Here is a 23,255-nt window from a genome sequence, read left to right on the forward strand (position 1 = left end):
TTTACCTTATATTTTATTAAAGGACCTACCCACTAATAAGCCAAAAGCTTATCATATATTTTTATAATTTTATCACCTTTTTCCAAAGCTCTGAATTTTAACTAAAAGCTATCAAAGACCTGATTAGGTGGGAAGCTCTACAGTAGAACAGGGTAGCTAATTCATCAGCAGATTGAATTTTAAGTCTTACTCAAATTTAACTGAAGCAGACAATTACAGAATATTTAACAGATGCAAAAGCTCTTTCTGAAATCAGCTGCCTAAGTTATTAATCACAGTAATTTGTCACTGCCAAAAAACTGTAATGTTTATACACAGGTGTGTCTGGGAGCTGCTCTTCACTCAATTAAAACATAAATGAGATTGCAGCAACATATAGCTCTGACATCCCAAGAAGCCAAAGATGTCTTTTCAACAAGTTTTTACCATATATACTGTGCAATATTTAAAACAAGTGCAGATATAGAAAGAACAAGGCACAGTATAAACATCTAAAACAATTCCTATAAAAATGTGAATGCACCTTATAAAATGAATATTTCAGGACCTTACTACACTAATTTCTTCAAATAATGGGCTTTCACAGTAAAACCGTGTTTCCCCGAAAATAAGACCTAGCCTAACAATCAGCTCTAATGTGTCTTTTGGAGCAAAAATTAATATAATATATTCTATTCTATTCTATAAGACCAGGTCTTATATTACAGTAAAATAAGACCGGGTCTTATATTAATTTTTGTTCCAAAAGACACATTAGAGCTGATTGCCCGGCTAGGTCTTATTTTCGGGGAAATGCAGTATTAATTCTTTTTCCCTCTCATACTCAGGTTATTTACATAGGGGAACCTACTATGATCCAGTCTTTTTAGGAGAACAGAGGAGAAAGAGCCTTAAATAAACTCTTCTTCAAAACAAGGAAACCCAGGTAGAGGTAGCAGGTGTCCCTAGGTAAAATGGGCCCACGTGGTTGTTGGCTGGCTGACGAAATGAGATGTACCTAAAGTGCTTTTAATACTAAAACAGACTATGTTACTGGAAGGAGTTATTCTGCTACAGGCTATTTTAAAGGAAGCTGGGTGTTTCTGTTTTTCATCTTGGGGAGAATAGACAGGATTTTACGGAATGTTCTATAAAACAGTAACTTAGGTCCTTTAATCATAAACTACGTGGTTTGCCAATTTTACTTTAGTAAGTGAAATTATTTCCAATAAAAAGCATCCGAGACTTTCGGAACATTCAGATTTTGTAAACATATCTTCACACAGTTCAAAACCACACTGCTGAACCAACAGATCTTTGCAGACGGGTTGGTCTCCTTTGTTAGAACCCACAGTCAAATGCAATCAGGAGGAGATACACAAGCACTTACTAAGCTAAGCGTCCTCGGGTTCATTTCCTCTCCATGAGTGCTATATTTGAAAACTGCAAACAGATCGTACCTCCGAGTCTTAGTATAACCCCTTATGTCCACGTTCTATTTATACAACCCAGTGTGTATCTTATAATCCATTTGAAGTTTGAACTATTGAATTAAATTTTTTTAATTGTAAACTATATCATACATTGAAAACCTATAACCTAGAGGAATAATATTAAAGAAGAGTGGTAAAATGAACTTGAATACCTAAAAGAGTTCTCTCTACCCACACCCCTCTCCTCTTCCAAAACAACTCTACAATTCTGTCATCATGGGTCAGGAAAACATACTGCTAATTATCAGACACCCATGCTGATGATACTTTTAAAACACAAAAGAGGCAGTTAAACAATGGGTAAGAGTGTGAACTCTGGAGCCAAATAACCTGAGTTCAAATCCTAGCCCCAGCTCCTCTTACAAGCTACATGACCTTGGGCAGGCTTACTTAACTTTTTCCTACCTTGGTTATTCATTTATAAAATGTGGAATAAACAATGTTTATCTCATAGGGTTATTAGGAAGATTAAATAAAGTATTTAGAACATGCCTGATACATAGTAAGTGTAATGTGTCAGCTACTGTTGTTAAAATCAGGAAGGTAAAATAAAATTCAAGCATACTGAAACTTGCAGACTGGATTCTTTTCAAGGATATTATGCTTCTCATTAAAATCAACGTCAGTATTCTTACTGATTCCATATTTTCAACGCTTCTCATTTACATTTTAGCTAGTCATAAGTGATCTGCTTCTAACTATACACTGACAAAACTACACTTCTAACACTGTCATGACTCTACTCCCATATTATCCAACATCTTAAATTTGTGAAAATATCTTACCTTCCCCACTAAACTTTAAGCATGAGGATGGGGTCATAACTTAAAAAAAAATAAATTCTACCTGTGGTAGCATGTACAGCCTATGCTAATGAAACAAACCGATTTTAATGGGTCTATTTCACCTGAAGTCAAATGTATAAACATCAGTAACCTAGAGGCCCCTGTACTCCTAGTGCTTAAATGTTATTTCAATCCCAGTACACAAATTGGGTGCTGTGACTCATACTAGAAGGATAAATGTGTGTAAATTACACCAACTTGCACTTGACATATACATGGACTCCTCAATGCTGCACTATATTCAGTCTCCTAAGTGCCTGTTTTTCCTACCTACGGACCAATCACCACAGCCTTCTGAGTAGCAAGTCTCCTGACAATAGATCTATGCTCATCATTACCTTAAAAATACTGATTACTTTCTCTCGTGTGACTTCCTCCTTTTCCAAGAAGCTTTAAAAACAGCCTCAGAAAGGACACTAACAACGACGGTCAATTAATTCTGCACTGAACAGTAGGGTACCCTGGCTTCTGCCACGCATGGGGTTCTGTATGCTTACAGCGGAAAGACCTCATTCAGAAGACATGAAAGCTGTCTGCAAACACTCAGAAATTGCTGTATAGAAGAGAGTACAGACTTAATCATGTTCCAGAAGGCAGGACAAGTTGTAAGGAAGCAGATTTCTGATATAATACAAGAACTTTCTGAAAACTAGAGCTATCTAAAATTGGAAAAGGGAATTGTGTTAGGTAGAGAATACTGTATCACTAAAATGTTTGTAAGTAGAAGACTGCTTTTTAGGAATGATGCAGAAAGGTAAGTATTTGATAAACAGTTGGACTACATGATCACAAACCTCCTTTTCAAGGATTGTGGATTTTCTTAACACTCAGTCTCAAGCGAGGGCCTGCGGCACAACACGGACACCTGCCCGATGGTGCAGGGTCTGTGAGGTTTGTGACCCCATGTGTCCTATCCCCATGTGTCTGACTTTATGAACTGGACAGCCATCACCCCCGATCCCCAACCCACCAAGTGAAGGATAGGAAAATTATAACAACATTGGTTTCATTATTGTATAATTATCTCTAAAGTTCAGAAAATTCAGAAAAATGAGGAATGATGGAAAAATGTATACTTGGAGTCTAATAACTCGTCTACTATACCAGGCCTGCTACTAGAACTACTACTTGAGTGGTAAAATTAACTTGATTTAAAATAGTCATATTTGTTGCATATATTCACTGAGAAACTAAGAAAAAACTCATAAAGTGAGTAAAATATTTTTTAAAGCAAAAAACATGAATGTTAGAACAGAAATCCTGAAAGCACATGGAAGTGCATGTTTGAAATTTCCATAGTAAAAACTCAAAAAGAGCCCCTCCATAAACAATAAAACTCAACTTTTAATCAACATGATATTGGTGTATTTTTTAAGGACAGGTAATGGTTTAGCACCCAGTTTATCCAAATTCACCTGGACTCAAATATGAAAATATTTAACTGCTGGTTAACATCTTACATACACTCTAAATTTCAGAGGAAAAGCTCTTAAGCACTATTTAGAAATAGTTTCATTATCCAAACCGAGTAACACTTCACTGGAAACTGTGATTGAAATGTTATCATATAGTAGGTTTTCTTTTTTTTCATCTAAGATGCATAGTGATTTTCTATCAGACTCCAGTTATTCTAGTCCTAGCCCCTTGTAAAATGAACTTGTTTTTGATAGTCTAGAATCGCGTTTAATAAATTAGTTTGTTTCCTCTATATTTCTTAGGATTTTCAAAGCCTAGAAAAGCTGTTTATCTTATTTCTATTTAATAGCTAACACTTCTACTAATAGTGAAAAAAGATGCAACGTTAGTGTAGCATTAGCCTAGGAGTTAAGTGATAAGATTCTAGTCCTGGCTCGGAACTTATTTTACATTAAACGTATCACTTAAGCCTTTTAGGTCATGGTACTCACCCATAACACAACTCAGACTCGATGATTTCAGACTCCATCTAGTTCAGATGTGGTACAATAGTGTGACCCCCATAATGAGGACACCCCTTCAATCTGATAGGTACTAGGTCCTCACGCTAGCTACCACAATGCAGTACGATGGATGAACCCACACATGACGTGCAAGACCAGGAGTGTGTAAGCAAACGTGATTTAAAAAAATAATACTGGCTTGAAGTATGGGTTAATATCAAGAGCATTTATTTTCTTGTCTAGAAAGCATCAACACTATATGCTGCAAATAAAGCTCAGAAAAATTGTAAAAAACTTACAATTCAACCAAGACAACTAACTCTGCTGACTCTTGAACAGAAGGGGAAATTCCGAAACAGTAATTCCTTGACACCCAATGTCTATGGCACCCATACTTCCCCCAGCCATTTATGTACCAGATGAAGCTGTTACTTGCATGGCATACTGAAATCCAGAGTATGGGATAGAATGTCCTCTTGGTTAAATCAGGACAGATTCAAATGAAGCACTTGAGAAAAGTACCTTCCCTAGTTAACAAGAAACTAACGAGATTTAGTTAGAAGGATAAATGTTTGTGTTTCAATGTTTGTATTGCATATGTAAAACTTAGTTAATTCCGTAACTCTAACAAACACCACTGAATTCACATAAATGGTGATATACCATTAGTATTTCAACAGCCCTGCTTTATGAGTCTAAAACTAAGCTAAGCCAAGTGAAAATATGGACTTCTTTTGTAAGATGTTAGTTTATACCTATGGTATCAATGAAAGTAAACAGGAATCCCTCCAAAATTTAGTAACAAATGGGCCATGCAGTACAAATGTGATATACTGACAAACTATCAGCTTTCAGAAACAGCAATACTAAGAAGTGCAGCTATTAACGACTCAGCTGATTCACATTGTAAAAAAACTGCCAGGAGAATGTGAACTATCTAAATAAAATTAGTGTCAGTATGTTGGAGAAAGGTATCCTGGGTACAAGACAGGAAAAGGAATACAGCCCTAAAAGATGCATACAGATAAGCAAGTAATTGGGGGGAAGAGGGTGAAGAAGGGGAACAATTGTATTTAATTTATAGCTCAAAGAATTCAAAGATAACATTAGTAGTATAAATCTACAAAATGATTGTGAACCAGAGTTTGGGTTTCTTTAAAGAGCCTGACTAAGATGGTGTATATGTAAGAAAATTGAATGGAGATGTAAGCTGGCATTGTGGCACTGTGAAGATTTAACCACAAATGCTTTCCCTATTTAAATATTCCAATCAGTACTGTTAGTACACGTACCTCGGAGAATTCTTTCCTCATGGCAACGAAGAAAGTCCCAGATTCTAACAGTGCCGTCATCAGAGCATGTAGCAAATTTATTATCCGTGGGTGAGAAACTGTTACATGAAGACACACAGCAGGGGAAAGAAGTCAGCATTTAACAGATTACCTGCACTTCTCAGACAGGGAAAAATAAAAACAGTGTACTGCATTATAAATAGAAGAGGGAGGTATCCAACAGTGAAGGCGCCTTAAAGAGAACGTTGTCAGCTAACAATTGCATCTCATCAAAAGAAGAATTCAATAGAGTAGTTGCTTCTTAGTGTTCCATCACCAGTATCAGAGCACTTTACAAGTGTATTATTACTACTAACGCTAGCCATGCGCCCCACAGCACACTACTTTCTATCGTACCAACAGAAAACATGGAGCTCGTTTAAGTGTACAAACTAAATGAATTGTTTCTGCAATATTCCTGGAAACAGTCTCTTAAATCACATAGGAACACTGCTCAAAAAGTTAGCATCAGCTTCTTTCTGCCTCACACACTTCATGAACTAACAAACTGAAAAAATTTGGGCAGGGGCTATTTAAGGACTGGTTGCTAAACATCCTTACGTAAGATGTTTCCCATTTATTTAAAAGGTCTGTGGAAAACTTTCACACCTTCTTCCTGGCGAGCTATTCCATAAATGTTGCACCTTTTGATGAAAACTTTAACTTAGGGACATTCAGACCTGTGTTTAAAGCCGAAGAACCCGCTGCAAAGGAGGGAGCCATTTTTTCCTCCCTGTGGTGAGATCAGATCATCGAGCTTCTCATCTAACTCTGAGAACTCCCTTGAACTTTTAAATCCTGTGACTAAGAAAGGACCCACTGAAAACTCAATGTATGGGCAAGACACTACAGCAAAGTCTTGGCAGAAGCATGTTATACAACAATTTTTGTTAAGATTCTGAAAGTAGAAATGGTGACTACAATGGGTGGTGTTTCTATAAAGATGCCAACCCCCGACCACACATGGGTGGCACACCATGAAGAATGCTGCTTAGCTTTATTCTGAGGCTGCAGCAATTCTTCAGGCTGGTTTCTGAAACTTTCTTCTTCCAGTTTTACTATACATATCTCATTCATATGTAAAAATATACAGCTCACTGAAAATATTTTAAATTCCAATTATACATTTGCATAACTGATGTTATCAACAGTGAATCAGAAGAAAGTCCTAGAATCTTCTTGACAATGGTCTGCTTACAGTTTCAAAGCTTGAAGAACCCATTCATTACTCCATTAATGTGTGCCATATCCAGGCTTACTTGTGAGTTTTTGGACCTACTATACTTTCCTTTGAAGTTGTGGCATAACCAAGCCAACCAGGTCTTCACTTAAGCCTTTAAGCCTTTTTTTCTTGTATTTTGTGTGAACTCTGAAAGTGTTTTCTGTAGGCTTTAGATTTTATTCAGTTGTATAATTAAAGACTGAATTCTTTATTTGGAATGAAATATTCTTGTCTTACACAGTAGGTAATAAAAAGGAATAACGTATACACATTATTAACCATAAATGAAAAGAGAAAACCAGTGCAAAATGTGGCAGACAATACATCGCTAACATATTGTAAAGGCTGATACCAGGACAACACTACTTCAGAAAGGTGCCAGCAAAATGGTGAATGTGTGAAAACAAAGAAAAATACTGTGTTTATAGGGTGCAGAAAGTTTCCCAGATTCTGACAGAGCCCATGCATCTCTGCACCCAGAATACACTTAGAGAGTAACTGAACCATGACAATAGGGACTACAGAAAATGGTATATTGTGTATAAACCTGGCCTCTCTAATCGCCTCCTTATGTGCCTGGAACATCTTGACGTTGTTCATGTTCGATTGCCAATATTTCACATATCCTCCGTGATCTGCTGTCAACATCCACATGTCATTATGCGACCAAGTCATGGCCCTGACTGGGCTATCGTGAGCCTGTGAAAACATAAAACATCTGTAAACATTATATGCAGTAATATATGATGGAAGGATTTATAGGAGTATATATTAACTCAACACTGATTTGTCCAATTGTTAAGTTTAAAAGGCCAACAAAGTTACTTAATAGTACCACAAAAAGATGCTACCATCTAATGATTACTGTTACCTGTAATATTGTTTCAAAATTGAAAGTGAGTCCATTCCACAAGGTGAACTCTCCACTAGAAGCTCCAGTGACCAACCGTCTTCCTTCTGGAGTCCACTGGGAAAGAAAAGAAAATAGGTTATACAAGGCCACAAATCCTCAATCCTAAATAATTTTTAAATATTTAGAAAGTCTTTATTTACAAAATATCCAATAACTGACATTAAGCAGCTGATACCAACTTTTCTTAAGTGTAGCTCAGACTTATAAGCAAGTGCTTTGTCAAAAAAGAACTTCATTAACACTGCAGGGAAAGCTGTAGTACTTTAGCTCACTGACTAAATTAAAAATAGTAAGTGCATTATAAGTACCCTGCTAAGTTACACAGGTCTATGTACTCTAAAGAGCATTTTAAAACAAAATCTGCATAGACCTCAACTTCCTAGAATACATGGCAGACCACATAAATAAGACAGATGGTCGGTCACCAGAAAAACTCAAGGACTGACAGCTAGTGGACTAATTCAGGCAGAAAAGTTACCAGTGTTTTATGAAAAAACAGCGTAACAATAAGTTCCAATTTAAGGAACATCAAGACTAACTTTAACTAGAAACTAAATGTACTAAAAAAACGTTTTTAAGCTCTCCTCCATTCACAGTATCAAACAGTAACAAATCTTATGCTGATCTACTCTCAAAAAAGATGTAATACAATAGATTCATGACTAACACTACACCAATATTTTAATGTCACAATCTTCATACTGAAAGGAATCTGACACGTTTATTAACTCAAAACACAATGTATTTTTTTCTTATATTTTATTTTCAAGTTTCTTTTTGCTTAGAAGATATAAATACACAAGATGTCAATACAACAATCCTGTTTTCCAAAATAAAAGCTGTGACACACTTGAAAAATACCAGTGTGCTTATAGGAACAGCAGGATGGTAAATTAAGCAGAATGGGTGACAATTTGGCTTTTTATTAATAAGCTTACCTGTAGATTGTGATTTTAATTATTATGAATAAAATCCTCCGTTCTGTTATCTGCTATGAATCCCAAGCCAGTAAATACTACAGGCAGCCAAACTGTAGGCAGGATCCAGTTTTTATGTCTTAATACCTTCTGATTTGGACTATGCCTCTATATGTGCACATTTCTCCTAAGATTTTTTAGCTTCATCCCCAAATGAGAAATTTACTCATCTAACAAGGTAACAGGATACAGAATGCTCAGATATTATTCACTTCTAAAATGTGTTCTGGGTTATACTAAGAGGATACTGAAATTAGCTGCACATCATACCCCTTTTACCAAACTCCCTGGCAAACAAAATTATCCTCCTAACACAAAGGCCACTGAAATAAGTGTTTCTTGACTGATGTTTCTACTGCTTTAGGCCTCGGAAGTGAATGGGAGGCCTCAAACTGACCGCACCACTTTTATGGAGATCAAATCAGCATCTTGTCCCGCCCTTCTCATTTCCCAGTGCTGTCTATCACACCTCTCTCATCAGAGGACTGACTTACTCTGCTCATCTGCCACAACGTTTGCTATGACTCTCTTTTCTGTCCCTTTTTTTTTTTTTTCAATTCTTGTTTGCTCAACTTTGATTATTAACTATCCTACGTTTCTAGACTTGATATTGTGCATTGTCACTTAGGAAATTACAAAGAAAATGATTATACTATTATCTATGGGAATATTATAATAACTGGATGCCTGGGAAATAGAGACGGCAAGACTTTTGATTGCAAATCCCTTCAAATTTTAATATTTTGAGCCATATCAATGTACTATTTATTTTAAAATTATATTTGAACAATTTCAGTGAAATGTCTTATATTAAGTACCTACTATGTACCTTCATGGAGCTGACAACTATGGTCTACCATTGGTCTTCAGCTCTTCTCAGATATTTTCCTTCCTAGTGACACCTAAGAGTTTTCATTTACCTTGATATGTCACTTTCTAAACAGCAACAAAAGCATTCCTGTTCAAGAGCAAGTCAGAGACCTGCTGCAATATATATCCATGGCCAGGCCAGCTCAGAAGGAATTCTATGGAAATTGCAACATGAAGAAAATAATCCAAAAGTAATATCTTACTAAATGTGAATACAGTGGATAAATAATTGGGTGTTCCAAAATACAATTATTAGCAATACACTGATTTTTATCCCAGATATACATTTAAAATAATGTTTAATTTTCTTTGTCCTGTTAAATATATTTACAGATTAACTCAGAATTAATTTTTCCAAAAATACCCAAGAGAATACTTACCCTAACAACAAATACTGGACACTTTACTTTATTTGTTGATGTTCGAACAAATTTTGTTGTTACTGCATTCATAGGATTATTCAACATCCCTATAGGTGGGACGAGCTATTAAAAAAAAAGAAAAAAATTGGATTTTAAGAGCTCCTGATTGTATATAGGGCATAAACCTGGGACATGGCAAAGTTATTATTGCAACATTCAGGACTATACAGGACTTTCAAAAAAACTATAACCGATTATAATTAGTCTATATTAACTAAATGAAGAAAACTGAGATACAGGCAAGTTAAATGCCCATTACTACTAAACAATAAAATCAAGTACCAGATTTCCCCAATTACTTCTCAAAGTCAACACAATTAAGCATGTTCACAATAAGCCAAATTTAAAATTAACTTTCCTGTTACACAGACTTTGAGGCAGTGCAATATTTTGCTGGACACTGCTGCTTTAAGCCATACATCAAAAGTTCACTGTCGTTAGATTAAAAGGAAAAATTTGAGTTGAGATAAAAAAATAGAAAACAACTCTTGGTTTACACAGGTATGTTATATTATCCCTTTACAAATGTTTTGTTTTAACTATAAAGATGTCAAGAGATAAGTCCATGTTTGAATTTGAGATCACATATGTTCAGTTCACATGTCCAAACAAAGAGGTGTGATGAAGCTAGATGACACATCTCATACTTACATCATTGTAATAACCTGCATCAGGCTGAATGGCCCGCATATCTCTCTGGTCTCTCTGCCATATTCTATTCTGTTAAAAATAGATTAATTAATCAATTGATATATGATCTAATTGCATTCAATATGAAATTAAAGCAAATATTAACAAAATGCAAGCTGTTATTAAATGGGGGAAAAACAGAATTAAAACTTATTCATTATGTCTTAAAACATGTTAATAGAGTGGCATCGTATCCTACTGACAACGCTTGGAATTTCCCTCCCTCCTTTCCTTACACACATTACCCCCAACCAATCACCCAAGATGCTGCTGACTCCAACACACCGTAATAAAGGAAAACGGGTAAGGGGTAGAGAGACATTTCCAATTCCTTCAAAAGCCTCAACACAAAACAATTCCTCTCAAACTCTCCTAGTCTACTTTTCCAACTAAATACATGGAAAAGCCTAAATCTGCCTTTACCTTTGAATGAATTTTTTCTCCTACCATGTTTTCCTGAAAATAAGACCCAGCCAGCCAACCAGCTCTAATGCATCTTTTGGAGCAAAAATTAATATAAGACCCCGGGCTTATATAATACCGGTGTCTTATACTACATTACATAAGGCACCAGTCCCCGGTCTTATATAATACTGGGGTCTTATATTAATTTTTTCTCCCAAAGATGCATTAGAGCTGACTGTCCGGGTAGGTCTTATTTTCAGGGAAACACGGTATGTGCTGGCAATATACTAATTATGCCCAATATACAAATAGGTCACTAACAACAGGTCTCAGTTAATGAAAAGCAGACTAATGTTCTCCATGGGAAGCCAGAGCAGACCAAAACCCAATTAAAGCAATAGGAGGTTAGTGATGAAAAGCAAATCACAGAGGCTAATTCCTACGTTAAGACAACCAAATAAAGAACTCAAAAGGGAGAAACGTCAAGCTGACAGAGGTGTCGGCGAACCCTACTCTCCGTTTATTTGCCATCTCGGAGGTGCTTTCCCCTATAGGACGGACTGTGGCAGGTGCTCCGCCCTCAAGCAAGTGGAGCCCTTCTCCCTAACTCGAAGAGCTACCTACCTCCCCCCCAGGGGCTGGGAGAGTCCAGGTTCCTAGTGCCAGTGTCTCAGACATGCAAAGGTGCTCTTCTGAAAGGACGTTCTAATGGAAATATTCCTATGTTGGGAGTCTTTTTAACATTTCATATACACTATGGCTTTAACAAGAATTTTAGGCTAGCCTAAGTATTAAAGTAACCTCTTCTGAGATTTGTTGTGAACCTTCAGAACAAACCTTATTTCTAAACTGGAATCTAACTTTAATAATTTTTGTGAAGATGATTCATACAAAGGTTTTTTTTAAAAGTACTGGTGATTAGTCTCATTTGAAATCGTACTAATTCAAGAAGCACAGATATACTTATTATCCTGCATTTAAAAAACTTCCTTCTTTTGAAAAAACCAAAGTTTGGTCACCTGAAGCACATGAACTGGACTTACCTCCAAATACTTAATTACAGATGGATTATAGTCTATAGTTTTTCGATTTACTGCTTTTCTCATTCGTTTTCCATCAAAGGTAAGCTGTTGCATTGCTTGCTGCTGTGCAAAATCAGGTCGCTTATAAAACAGCTGTCGAGGTGCCTGGTGTTGGAACCTTGGCATATGGAAAAAACGAGGAGGAGAACCAATTTCCGTAGCCATGGTGATGTTTTCTTTCTTGGACACTAGGGTAGGAAAAAAGTACTTTCACTACAAATATCAACAATGAAAACATTTTCAAACGAATATCTTTACACTTCTCTTCCTTTTTCTAATATGCATCATTTCTAGCTTTTAGTCAACTTATTTACAAAATGAATTCTTAGATTTAATGGCAAAGACCAGTTACACATTTGAAAAAGGCCAATTCATAGGATAAGTGCAAATAAGCACTGGTTACAAAATTCAGCCTGGTGGAAGGAAAAAACACAATCTGTAGCAGCTTGAAGAGAGTGGGTTGTGTGCTGTGCGTTTGGGGATGGGGGTGATGGGGAGAGGGAGGAATCACTGAAGTAGAATCACTGAGAACTGTTCACATTTTTAAAATGAAATTTTCATTAGATGTTTTGATGGTAAACAATTAATTTTAAGTTCATCCTAAGACACTCATTTTATACAAAAGTCACTAAAAAATTTTAAAACCTGACTTCTGTCTTTTTAAATTTCCTAAGAATAGTGTAGAAAGAGGAATAAGTTATCCTATTTCATATGAATGCTAAAAGTACAGGTATATAATTTCAGGCCCCAAGTAATGTATTGCTCAGTATGTGTATTTATGTATTTATACAGGCAACCTTAAGCTAACATCTGAACAGAAGAACTGTTAAGAGCTTATAGTTTTTCAACTTTAAAACTCTCCCATTAAAGTTACATTCCAATAATACACATATGCATGATTTAAAAACACATTTTAAGCATATTTTAAAAATCAAACCATGAAAACACATAAAGAATTTTAGCAAGACCATCTGTAATCATTCTCTGCATGGGGTTGGAGACACTTCAATAGAATGTGATGGTTAATTTCTCAGTCTCATTTTTCTATGTAAAAGTAGTCTATAAATGAATTACAACAGCAAACACCTAGGGTTTTAGAAGATTGGTCATTTGTAATTTTTAAAGTTGAGCTTCTTGTCATCAGGTAGTTTTTTAGGTAATATGGATTATTCACTTCTGGATTTCACATACAGAGAACTCAGAAAAATAAGTCTATAATCATAGTGCTTTCTCACTAACACAATGCAATCAATAGCATCAAAATACTGACTATTTGGACAGTGTTGGCACTAGCATATGGTTAATAAATTCCACCTCAGCATGTTTTAAAAAAAGAATGTTAATTAGTAGTATTTCCACAATTGTTTTTGTTTTAAAAGCAGGAAAGACTGTACTCTCCATTATTTTTCTATATTCTTAATATATGCCTTTCCTTATTCAAGACATTCCTTAATTTAAGGACATGAAAAAAATTTATGATTTCCTTTGGATGAAAATATTCTTAGTACCATACTACCTCATTCATCTTTGTGACTTTAGTCTGTCCTGAAGTCACTGAATAACAGTAATGAGGAGGAGGAGCTGTGAAAAGACGGAGGACAAGTCCTGACTCCCACAGCATCAAAAATAAATAGTGCAATAAAATATACATTTAATACCTATTATTTCCACTAGTCTGGAGCAATCCCAGAAGGTCTCAAGTGTTCATTTGCAGTAAGATGGAAAACATTCTATCTCTTAAGGCTGTGTGTGAATTAAATTAGAACATAAAAAATGCACTAAAGTATTTGACTTAATAAAAAAGTTGGTGAAGGAATCTGTTTACTCAGCTATGCCATGAATGCGACTAAGTTTCAGCATCCAGTTTTCAACTAATGGCTTCCATTTAGACATCAAGAACAGTAATTCTAAAAGTATGTATGAAACGTATATTTTTAAATTACTATTTTTTTCACTTTACAATCATAAAATATCTCATTTTATTCTAATAAAGTTATCCCAATAGTCTAGTTTCTAATATTAATATCAAATGAGAATAAAGATTTTTACACATATCAAAGGAAGGTTAAAAATTATTCAGCCAAGAAAGGAATGAAGTACTGATACATGCTACAACATGGATGAATCTCAAAAACATTATGTAAGTGAAAGAAGCCACACACAAGAGATCACATATTATATGATTCTACTTACATGAAAAATCTAGAACAGGCTAATACAAACATGGAAAGCAGATAGTAGTTGCCAGCACAGGGGGAAGGGAGGAAAATGGAATGAGGTTTCCTTTGGGGATGGTGAAAATGTTTGGGAACTAGACAGAGGTGGTGGTGGCTGCCACACACTGTGAATGTACTAAGTATTGCTGAATTGGACACTTTAAGATGGTTAAAACCGTGAATTTTGTTATGTGACTTTTACCTCAGTTAAAGAATTTAATCCATTGGAAAAAATTTTCCTGGAGGGTAGATGAAACAGTAACAGAAAGGTGATGGTGCTGAAGTTGGGTGCTGGGTCCATGGAAGCAAAGCGCTACCCAAAAGCCAAATCAAGGCTCTACTTAGGAAAATGACTGAAGTCAAATGTAAAATAATCAGTATGTTGTTACTAACACTCTTGAATAATTCGTATGTTCAACAGAGAAAATTATACTCCCTCATTTTAAACTTTATAGAGCATGGAAGAATCTTCCTGTGGAAAATTTGTTGAGTAAAACTTGTTCTGAAAAAGTCCTTTAACTTTTCCTTGAATGTTGTGTTCCAGATATAAAGGTCCATCAAGAAGAAAAATAAAAACAAAAAATACAATTATATTCTAAATCAAGACCCAGCCCTAAAATAAAACAAAGACAAAACTCCTCACAATACAGTGACCAGTCTTCATACCCACCTTACACACTTCAGCTTTGCTTTCTGCAAACTGATAGGTATTATCCACCCCAACTCCAAATATAGCGTCTTAGTGGCTGTTATGGGCTAAACTGTGTCCCCCAAGTTCATGTTGAAGTCCTAACCTCAGAATGGGACTGTGTTTGGAGATAGGGCCCTAATCCATATGATTAGCATAGTTACAAGAGGAGACTGGACAAAGACACGCACGGAAGGAAAGGCGATGCGAACACAGAGCAAGGCGGCCACCTACAAGCCCAGGAGAGGGGCCTCAGAAGGAACCAACGAGCTCACAGCTATCTGGGACTCCAACACTGCGAGAATAAACTTGTTGTTTAAGCCTCCCAGTCTGTGGTACTTGGTTGCGGCGGCCCTAGCTAACTATTAACAGTGGAAGAGTCGGAGCAAAATACCTGGACCTCCTGACTCCCCTTCAACATGGGTTGCCAAAAGATTTCAGCAATAATGATACAACAGCTTTCTCTGAAGACAGCAGAAAACTCAACACATGAGGCTGAAAACTCAGTGACCCAGATAGAAAGAACCATCCATCACTCAAGTCACTAAGACTATCCTTCAGGCTTCACTCAGGACTATACTTCAAGGAATTATATCGGGCCAAATGCAGAAAAAGAAATAAGAACTTTACTCTTCATAAAAACAATTACTGTGATTTCTACTCACTGCAGTAGTCACAATTTAAACTAGAACTCAGGCGTGTCCCCACAGCATAGTCATCTCATATCTGGTGTGGTGGCTGAGCGAGGGAGACAGAGGGGCTGGAGAAAGAGGGGCCACGAGAGAGAAGCTGAGGCAGAAAGAGGACAAGTAATCTGCCTATGGTTATTAATACATACTAACAAACACTAGAACCAAATCACTACGGTAAAAACTCCACCTCAAACTGAATCCATCACGTCTTCCACACACACACAAACCGTCAGCACGACTTTATGCAGGGCCCAGCCCGCATCAGGTACAGCGACACTGCTGATTCAGTGCTTATCACTCCTAATTTCAGCCTTTGTAGTATCTGGTCCCCATCTCAATTTTTGGCAACTACAAAGACTTTCGGATTCACAAACTGCAGCATATCCTTAGGCCCAGGTAAGGCAAGCCACTCAGCTTCTCTGCACCCTGGAGAATGAGCTTAACAGAGCTCACTTCCAAGATCCTTTTTCTTAAAGATACTATTTTGCCAGTGTAGAGACTGGTCTGTTTAACAAAATGAAAATATCCAGACTTAGTTCTCTAACGTTTGTGTGCACAAGTCCATACTAGCACTGCAATTCTGCTTCTTGTCCCAGCTACTATAAAATAATTACTTTTATAATCTTAGTCATGTGGTATTACCAAAATTATATCTGAAGATAGAAAAAAACCATAAATGCTGAAAGTCATTACAAATTTTACATTGTAGAACTGTACTGTTAAACAATAATTCATTTTATTGAACCTAAACCTCTAATTAAATAAAAACTGTGTAGAAGTACTAACAACACCTCAAAAACTGGAGCAACAATCAATCAATAAATAGTAGAATGAACAGGAGGGGATTCATAAGAGAGGTGAGACTTAAATTGGAAATTATATAGAAAGGTTTATTAATATACAATAGTCAGGCACACCAAAGTCACTAGTTATAAGCTGTGAACACACACACACTTAGGAATTGTTGAAACAGTTGAAAAATCAGTGGCATGGGGAAGCATAATAAAACATGCAATTAACTTCAAGAGCTAATCAGCAAGCAGTAACTACTTTACTGAACAGTCACTAAAGATACACACACACGCAAAAACACACACACCTCTCCCTCCCCCCCCCTGCCATGTTTATCAGAAAAGAGAAGAGCTCAAAAAGAAAGCAATATGAGAATCTACTACTACGCTGAGAATCTACTATGTTTGTCTGCCACGAACTGTACAGGCAACAGGGATACCACATAGGGTGCTTACAGCATAATTCAGCCTTAAGGAGTTTAAATTTGGGGTAGGATAGAAGTAAGTGGGAGGAAAAAAACTGTGAGGAAACAAAATGACACTCTCATTCACTCAGCATACCATAGCCAGCATAATCTTTTCCCCAACCAAACATTTCTGACTCTTAACTACCACAGCAGATCTCCAACTAAAACAGAGGTGAAAGATATATTTTTATAGGAACACGACCTTCAGGACTACAAGTTTTTTTCCACAAATTCAATCCAAAATTACTATTAAATGCTTAACACAATTGAATAAAAAGAGCTTTAAGCTATGATTCAGGAAGGCAGAACTGAGGCTCTGCATCAAAATAACTCTATGAACTGAAGCGTCATGAATGGGCCTAAAGTAGTGTTTTTTCTTTAAAACGAGAGGTCATACTCTATTGGTGGTTCCCGCAATCAATGTAGCTGACAACCAGCATTACTTAAAAAAAAAAAAAAAAGGAATATCTAAAATTAAATTGCACATTTTAAAGGAAAGAACTGCTTTTGGGAAACTTCTGTTTCAGTTGTACAGGAATGCACACTGGGTCATGATGTAAAAAAAGTATTTTCTTCCTGTTAATCTGTCAAAAGTGAAAACAATGGCTTAATGTTAACAAGCCAGTAAGTGAAAACCAGCAGGATTTCTTACCCATGTATCTTCTGCTTCTGAACACCTAATTCCTGCTGCCACTGTGTCTACAACCAAAGAAATTCACACCCAGCCCCTGCCCCCACTGTGGGTACTGCACCTGGCTGCAGCAGCTATGGCCCCAGTGTGGTCGAATGGTCATATCCAACAATTCTTACTGTGTCAACCACAATTAGAGCTTGTGATCACCACAAGCTCATTTCGTCGCAAAATGAGACGAAAGAATTCTAACCAAAAGCAAATTACTGATGCATTAAATAACTACGGTAGCAAGTACAATTACTGTAGGGCTTTTAAAAATAATAAATGGTTTTAAGATTCCCCACTCTCATGAACACAAACCCGGCCGCCAAGATCAGAAGTTCGGCCTAGGAACCTCTATTTTAGATTACGTATCTCCAGATCAGTAGGTCCTGGACATGGATAATCTACCCTCAAAGAGATCTGATACCTAATCTGTCACAGAACTTTGAGGGGAACTGCATGAGTGGTAAATAAGATCAGTAACAAATTCACCAACATTGTCCGATCTTTAATAAATGTGAATCCTGAACAAATCAGGAGAAATTATACTGAGACCATAAAGTCTTCTAAAGAATAAACAAGGCAACTGTTAAAACAAGTAGTTTCTAAGAGTTCACGATTATGCATTTGACGGTGGTAGTAGATATGCAAACCTATCCAAAACATCACATACTGTATGATTCCATTTATGACACTGTTGAAATAACAAAATGACAGAAATAGAGAACAAATTAGTGATTGTGAGGAGTTAGGGATGGGGGTGGAGGTGTGTTTCAAAAAGAGGAATCCTCGTAGTCATGAACTGCTAAATACACGAGCATCCACGTACAATGAAACTGCAGAGCAACACACATACATGAGTACAACTAAAACTCGGGAAACCTGAATAAGATCTGTAGCTCGTATACTTAATACTTATGATGCTGTGTTCTGCAAGTTGTTACCACTGGGACAAACTAGGTAAGGTACACGGGATCCCTCTGTATTATTTCTTACAAATATATTGAATATAAAATTATCTCAAAAATCAATTTAAAAAGTTAATGCAAGCAATTCACTAGTTTGTAAGATCAAACAACCCATGCTGAGAACACACATATTGAATAGTCAACTTAAAGGCATGCATTTTAAGACTATTTGTTGATGACTAAACTTGACATTAAAGATCAATTTTAATGAATTCTCAATGTAGGAGTTGTTTAGCTTTCAGCCACAGACTTAGTTTTATAATTCTTCATAACTTGCAGTAAGCAGCTTCCATTGTATACTTAGCTATAAAGTTACTGAAACATTTTAATAGATACTGCACTGGACCAGTTTAATGCATGTTACTAGATACTGTACTTGGGTTTTTTACATTTAGTTTTCTGCACCATTTCAAAAGCTAACTTTAATATATAATGTACATATAACCATAAATCTGGCTGTCTACTTAATTAGTAACAACTCAATTATTTCAAAAGTGTGATTCTGAGATAAAGAAATCTGTACCATCAACTGTTCTCAAAGGAGGTAAAGTCAGTGGTTATTGGGTGTGGGTTTCTTCCTTTGTCATTAGCATACAAAGGAAGAGGATTTCCCCATTTCTACATTGTCTTTTAAACTGGATTACACAATTTCTCAACTACTTAAACCAATTAAAAATTGGGCAAACTAATTCACCTTACTGAATTCACCTTTGCAAAAATAAACAAAAACTATGTTGCATTTTCTAGTAAGTAAACATAAAGTGCCCCCCCACGCCCAATTAGGAATAAGGAACGCAAAGTTTCAAGTACGGTGTTTCCCCAAAAATAAGACCTAGAAAGCCAATCAGCTCTAACATGTCTTTTGGAGCAAAAATTAATATAAAACCCGGTATTATATTAATTATATATTATATTATACCTGATATTATATTATATATTATATTTATATTATATTATATAAGACCCCGTCTTATAGTAAAATAAGACGGGGTCTTACATTACTTTTTGCTCCAAAAGACGCATTAGAGCAATTGTCCAGCTAGGTCTTATTTTCGGGGAAACACGGTAGGAGCTGAAGCCAGCAGTTCCCAAAGCCAGGCTGTAAAGTTCTCATCTTCATTCTAATTTAATGACGTGGAACATTAACTGGGCAGCAGATTCTTTTTTTTTAAAGATTTTTTTATTGGGGAAGGGGAACAGGACTTTATTGGGGAACAGTGTGTACTTCCAGGACTTTTTTTTTCCCCCCCAAGTCAAGTTATTGTCCTTTCAATCTTAGTTGTGGAGGGTGCCGTTCAGCTTCAAGTTGTTGTCCTTCAGTCTTAGTTGTGGAGGGCGCAGCTCAGCTCCAGGTCCAGTTGCCGTTGCCGTTGCTAGTTGCAGGGGGCACAGCCCACCATCCCTTGCGGGAGTTGAACCGGCAACCTTGTGGTTGAGAGGACGCGCTGCAACCAACTGAGCCATCCGGGAGCTCAGCGGCAGCTCAGCTCAAGGTGCCGTGTTCAATCTTAGTTGCGGGGGCGCTGCCCACCATCCCTTGCGGGACTCAAGGAATTAAACTGGCAACCTTGTGGTTGAGAGCCCACTGGCCCATGTGGGAATCAAACCGGCAGCCTTTGGAGTTAGGAGCACGGAGCTCCAACCGCCTGAGCCACCGGGCCGGCCCCTGGGCAGCAGATTTTTTAAAGCTCCCAGGTGATACTAAAGTACAGCAAAATTTGAGAACCACAGGACTAAGTAACTTGGGTGGCTTACTTCTGAAAGTTTCTTTATAACAGCAAGTTCTTACACTTTTTATTTCAAGACCCTTTACTCTTCTTAACTAGTGAGAAGAGTGACATTGTTTTATTTATTTATTTATATATATATATATATATATATATATATATATATATATATATGCATCTCTTTAAGTCTAGCTTAACTGAAAACAGATAAATTCTCATGTCTGCTTCTGCATTCAACCTGTTGCATTGTTATTTGGGCTGAAGTATATGAAAAATATCTATAACCACATATATTTGAAAAAAGGAGTTTTTCAATAGAGCCTTCTGAGCATGCGGTATTGATATTCCAACAAAATTTGACAAATGGTAGTTTATTAAGTATTAACTGCAACGTGGCATCTGAAATCACATCAACATGCTTTCTGAACTGTCACATTTACACATTTAAAGGCACTGGTTTACTTGGCACTTTGGAACTTTTATACCTCCATGTTACATCATGCAATCATCATTGGGAAAACACTGGTTCCACAGAATTATACACATCCAACTATCACATTTCTTATAAAACATAAAATATCGTTCTTATTAAAATCACCACTGGTCTTGTAAAAACTATTAATTATTGGAAAATTCAATCTCAAATAGTAGATAAAAGTTTTCCAAAACTCTTAATTTTTGCTTGAAAATTCAATTTTTATCACTGACAAATACAGTTGTTTTTCTTGAGGCAACAGTCTGCCTACACTGACCTTCCAGAAAAATATTTGCCATATACTCAAGTCTGAACGCCACAGCTTATCACTCTTTTCTTTTAAATTTAGTATTTTTACATATATACTTTTATTTTTTAAAGCAGTATTAGGTCCACAGCAAAACTGAGAAAGTAGAGAGGACACACATACACACAGACCCCTCCCCACAACATCCAGCATCAGAGTACATCTGTTGCACGCATGTGTGTTTTGTGGTACGTGTGTTAAAATCAGTGTACCAACACTGACGCATCATTATCACCCAAAGCCTGTACTAGTTCACATGAGGGTTCTCTTGGTATTATACATCCCATGGGTTCTTTCTCTCTCTCTCTCTCTCTCTCTCTCTCTCTCTCTCTCTCTCTCTCTCTCTCTCTCTCTTTCTCTCTCTCTCCCCCCCTCCCTCCCTCCCTCCGTCCCTTCCTTCCTTCTTTCCTTTCTCTCTCTCTCTCTCTCTCTCTCTCTCTCTCTCTCTCTCCTTCCTTCCTTTTTTTATTCAGATGTACAAAAACAATGTAATAGACATTTATACCCCTTACAAAGTGATAACCCTCCTCCCCGAATCTACTACTCCTCTGACCTTGTATATAGCTGTTACAATCCCATTGACTCTATTCTCTATGCTTTACTCCACAACCTGTGAATATATATACATGTGCATTTATATATATTTATATTAAGTTGTAGTTGACATTCATTATTATTCAGCTTCAGGTGTACAGTGCAATGGTCAGGCATCTACATCATCCATGAAGTGATCTCCCTAATGAGACAAGTGTCCATCTGATGATACCCTACAAAATCCTTCATTATTGATTATATTCCCCAAACTGACTTTCATACCTCTGTGGCAATATTGTGGTTACCACTTTGTGCTTTCTAATCCCCTCACCTACCCCCTTATGCCCACCCCTCCTCCCATCTAGCAAACCTTAGTTTTTTCTCTACATCTCTGAGACTGTTTCTGATTAGTTTGTTCATTTATTCTATTCTTTAGATTCCACATATAAGTGAGATTATACGGTATTTGTCTTTCTTCGTCTGACTTATTTCACCTAGCATAATGTTCTCTAGGTTCATCCATATTGTTGCAAATGGTAAGATTTCATTCTTCTTTATGGCCGAGTAATACTCCATTGTATAAATGTACAATTTCTTCATCCAGTCGTCTACCAATGGGTATTTCAGTTGTTTCTAGTCTTGGCTATTGCGAATAGTGCTGCAATAGACATAGGGGTGCATACATTTTTTCGAAGTAGCGTCTTAAATTTCTCTGGATACACACCTAAGAGTGGAATTGCTGGTGCATACATTTTTTCGAAGTAGCGTCTTAAATTTCTCTGGATACACACCTAAGAGTGGAATTGCTGGGTCATAAGGTAGTTCCCTTTGCAGTTTTTTGAGATACCTGATACTGATTTCCACAGTGGCTGCACCAATCTGTAATCCCACCAACAGTGCACGAGGGTACCCTTTTCTCCACATCCTCGCCTGCACTTTATTTATTGATGATAGCCGGAGCGAAGCTGACCGGAGTGAGGTGGTATCTCATTGTGATTTTTATCTGCATTTCTCTAATGATTAGTGAGGTTGAGCATTTTTTCATATGTCTGTTTGCCATCTGTATGTCCTCTTTAGAGAAATGTTTTTTCATGTCCTCTGCCCATTTTTTAATTGGGTTGATTTTTTGGTGTTGAGCTGAATAAGATTTTTATAAATTTTGGATATTAACCCCTCATCAGATGTATCACTGAAAAATATCTTCTCCCATTCAGTAGGATGCCTTTTTATTTTATTGACGGTTTCCTTTGCTGTGAAAAAACTTTTTAGTTTGATGTAATCCCGTATGTTTATTTTTTCTCTTACTTCCCTTGCCCGAGGGGATATATCAGTAAAAATATTACTATGGGTAATGTCTGCAAATTTACTTCCTGTATTTTCTTCTAGGTGTTTTATGGTTTCAGATTTCACATTTAAGTCTTTAGTCCATTTTGAATTTATTCTTGTATATGGCGTATGGAGGTGGTCCAGCGTCAGTTTTTGTATGTGTCTGTCCAGATTTTCCAGCTCCATTTAATGAATAGACTGTCTTTACCCCAAGGTAAATTCTTGCTTCTATTATTGTAG

General features: G+C 36.6%; 1 protein-coding gene across 11 annotated transcripts in view; it reads right to left on the reverse strand.

Annotated features, from left to right (window-relative positions):
* Positions 1-23,255, reverse strand: part of WDR33 (WD repeat domain 33) — a 127,867-nt gene that overhangs the window by 45,991 nt on the left and 58,621 nt on the right. For all 11 annotated transcript variants that reach the window (XM_088794035.1, XM_088794036.1, XM_088794037.1 and 8 more), the window contains 6 exons: positions 12,110-12,336; positions 10,623-10,691; positions 9,930-10,034; positions 7,661-7,756; positions 7,337-7,488; positions 5,529-5,626 (listed from right to left, as the gene is read on the reverse strand). In XM_088794035.1, coding sequence (XP_088650161.1) covers positions 5,529-5,626; positions 7,337-7,488; positions 7,661-7,756; positions 9,930-10,034; positions 10,623-10,691; positions 12,110-12,313 — 724 coding nt within the window. In that variant the 5' untranslated portion in view covers positions 12,314-12,336. The remainder of the gene's footprint in view (positions 1-5,528; positions 5,627-7,336; positions 7,489-7,660; positions 7,757-9,929; positions 10,035-10,622; positions 10,692-12,109; positions 12,337-23,255) is intronic.

This window comes from Rhinolophus sinicus, chromosome 17 (genome assembly GCF_057876585.1).
Source record: "Rhinolophus sinicus isolate RSI-liver-muscle chromosome 17, RSI-T2T, whole genome shotgun sequence".
In the NCBI taxonomy this organism is placed as follows: domain Eukaryota; kingdom Metazoa; phylum Chordata; class Mammalia; order Chiroptera; family Rhinolophidae; genus Rhinolophus; species Rhinolophus sinicus.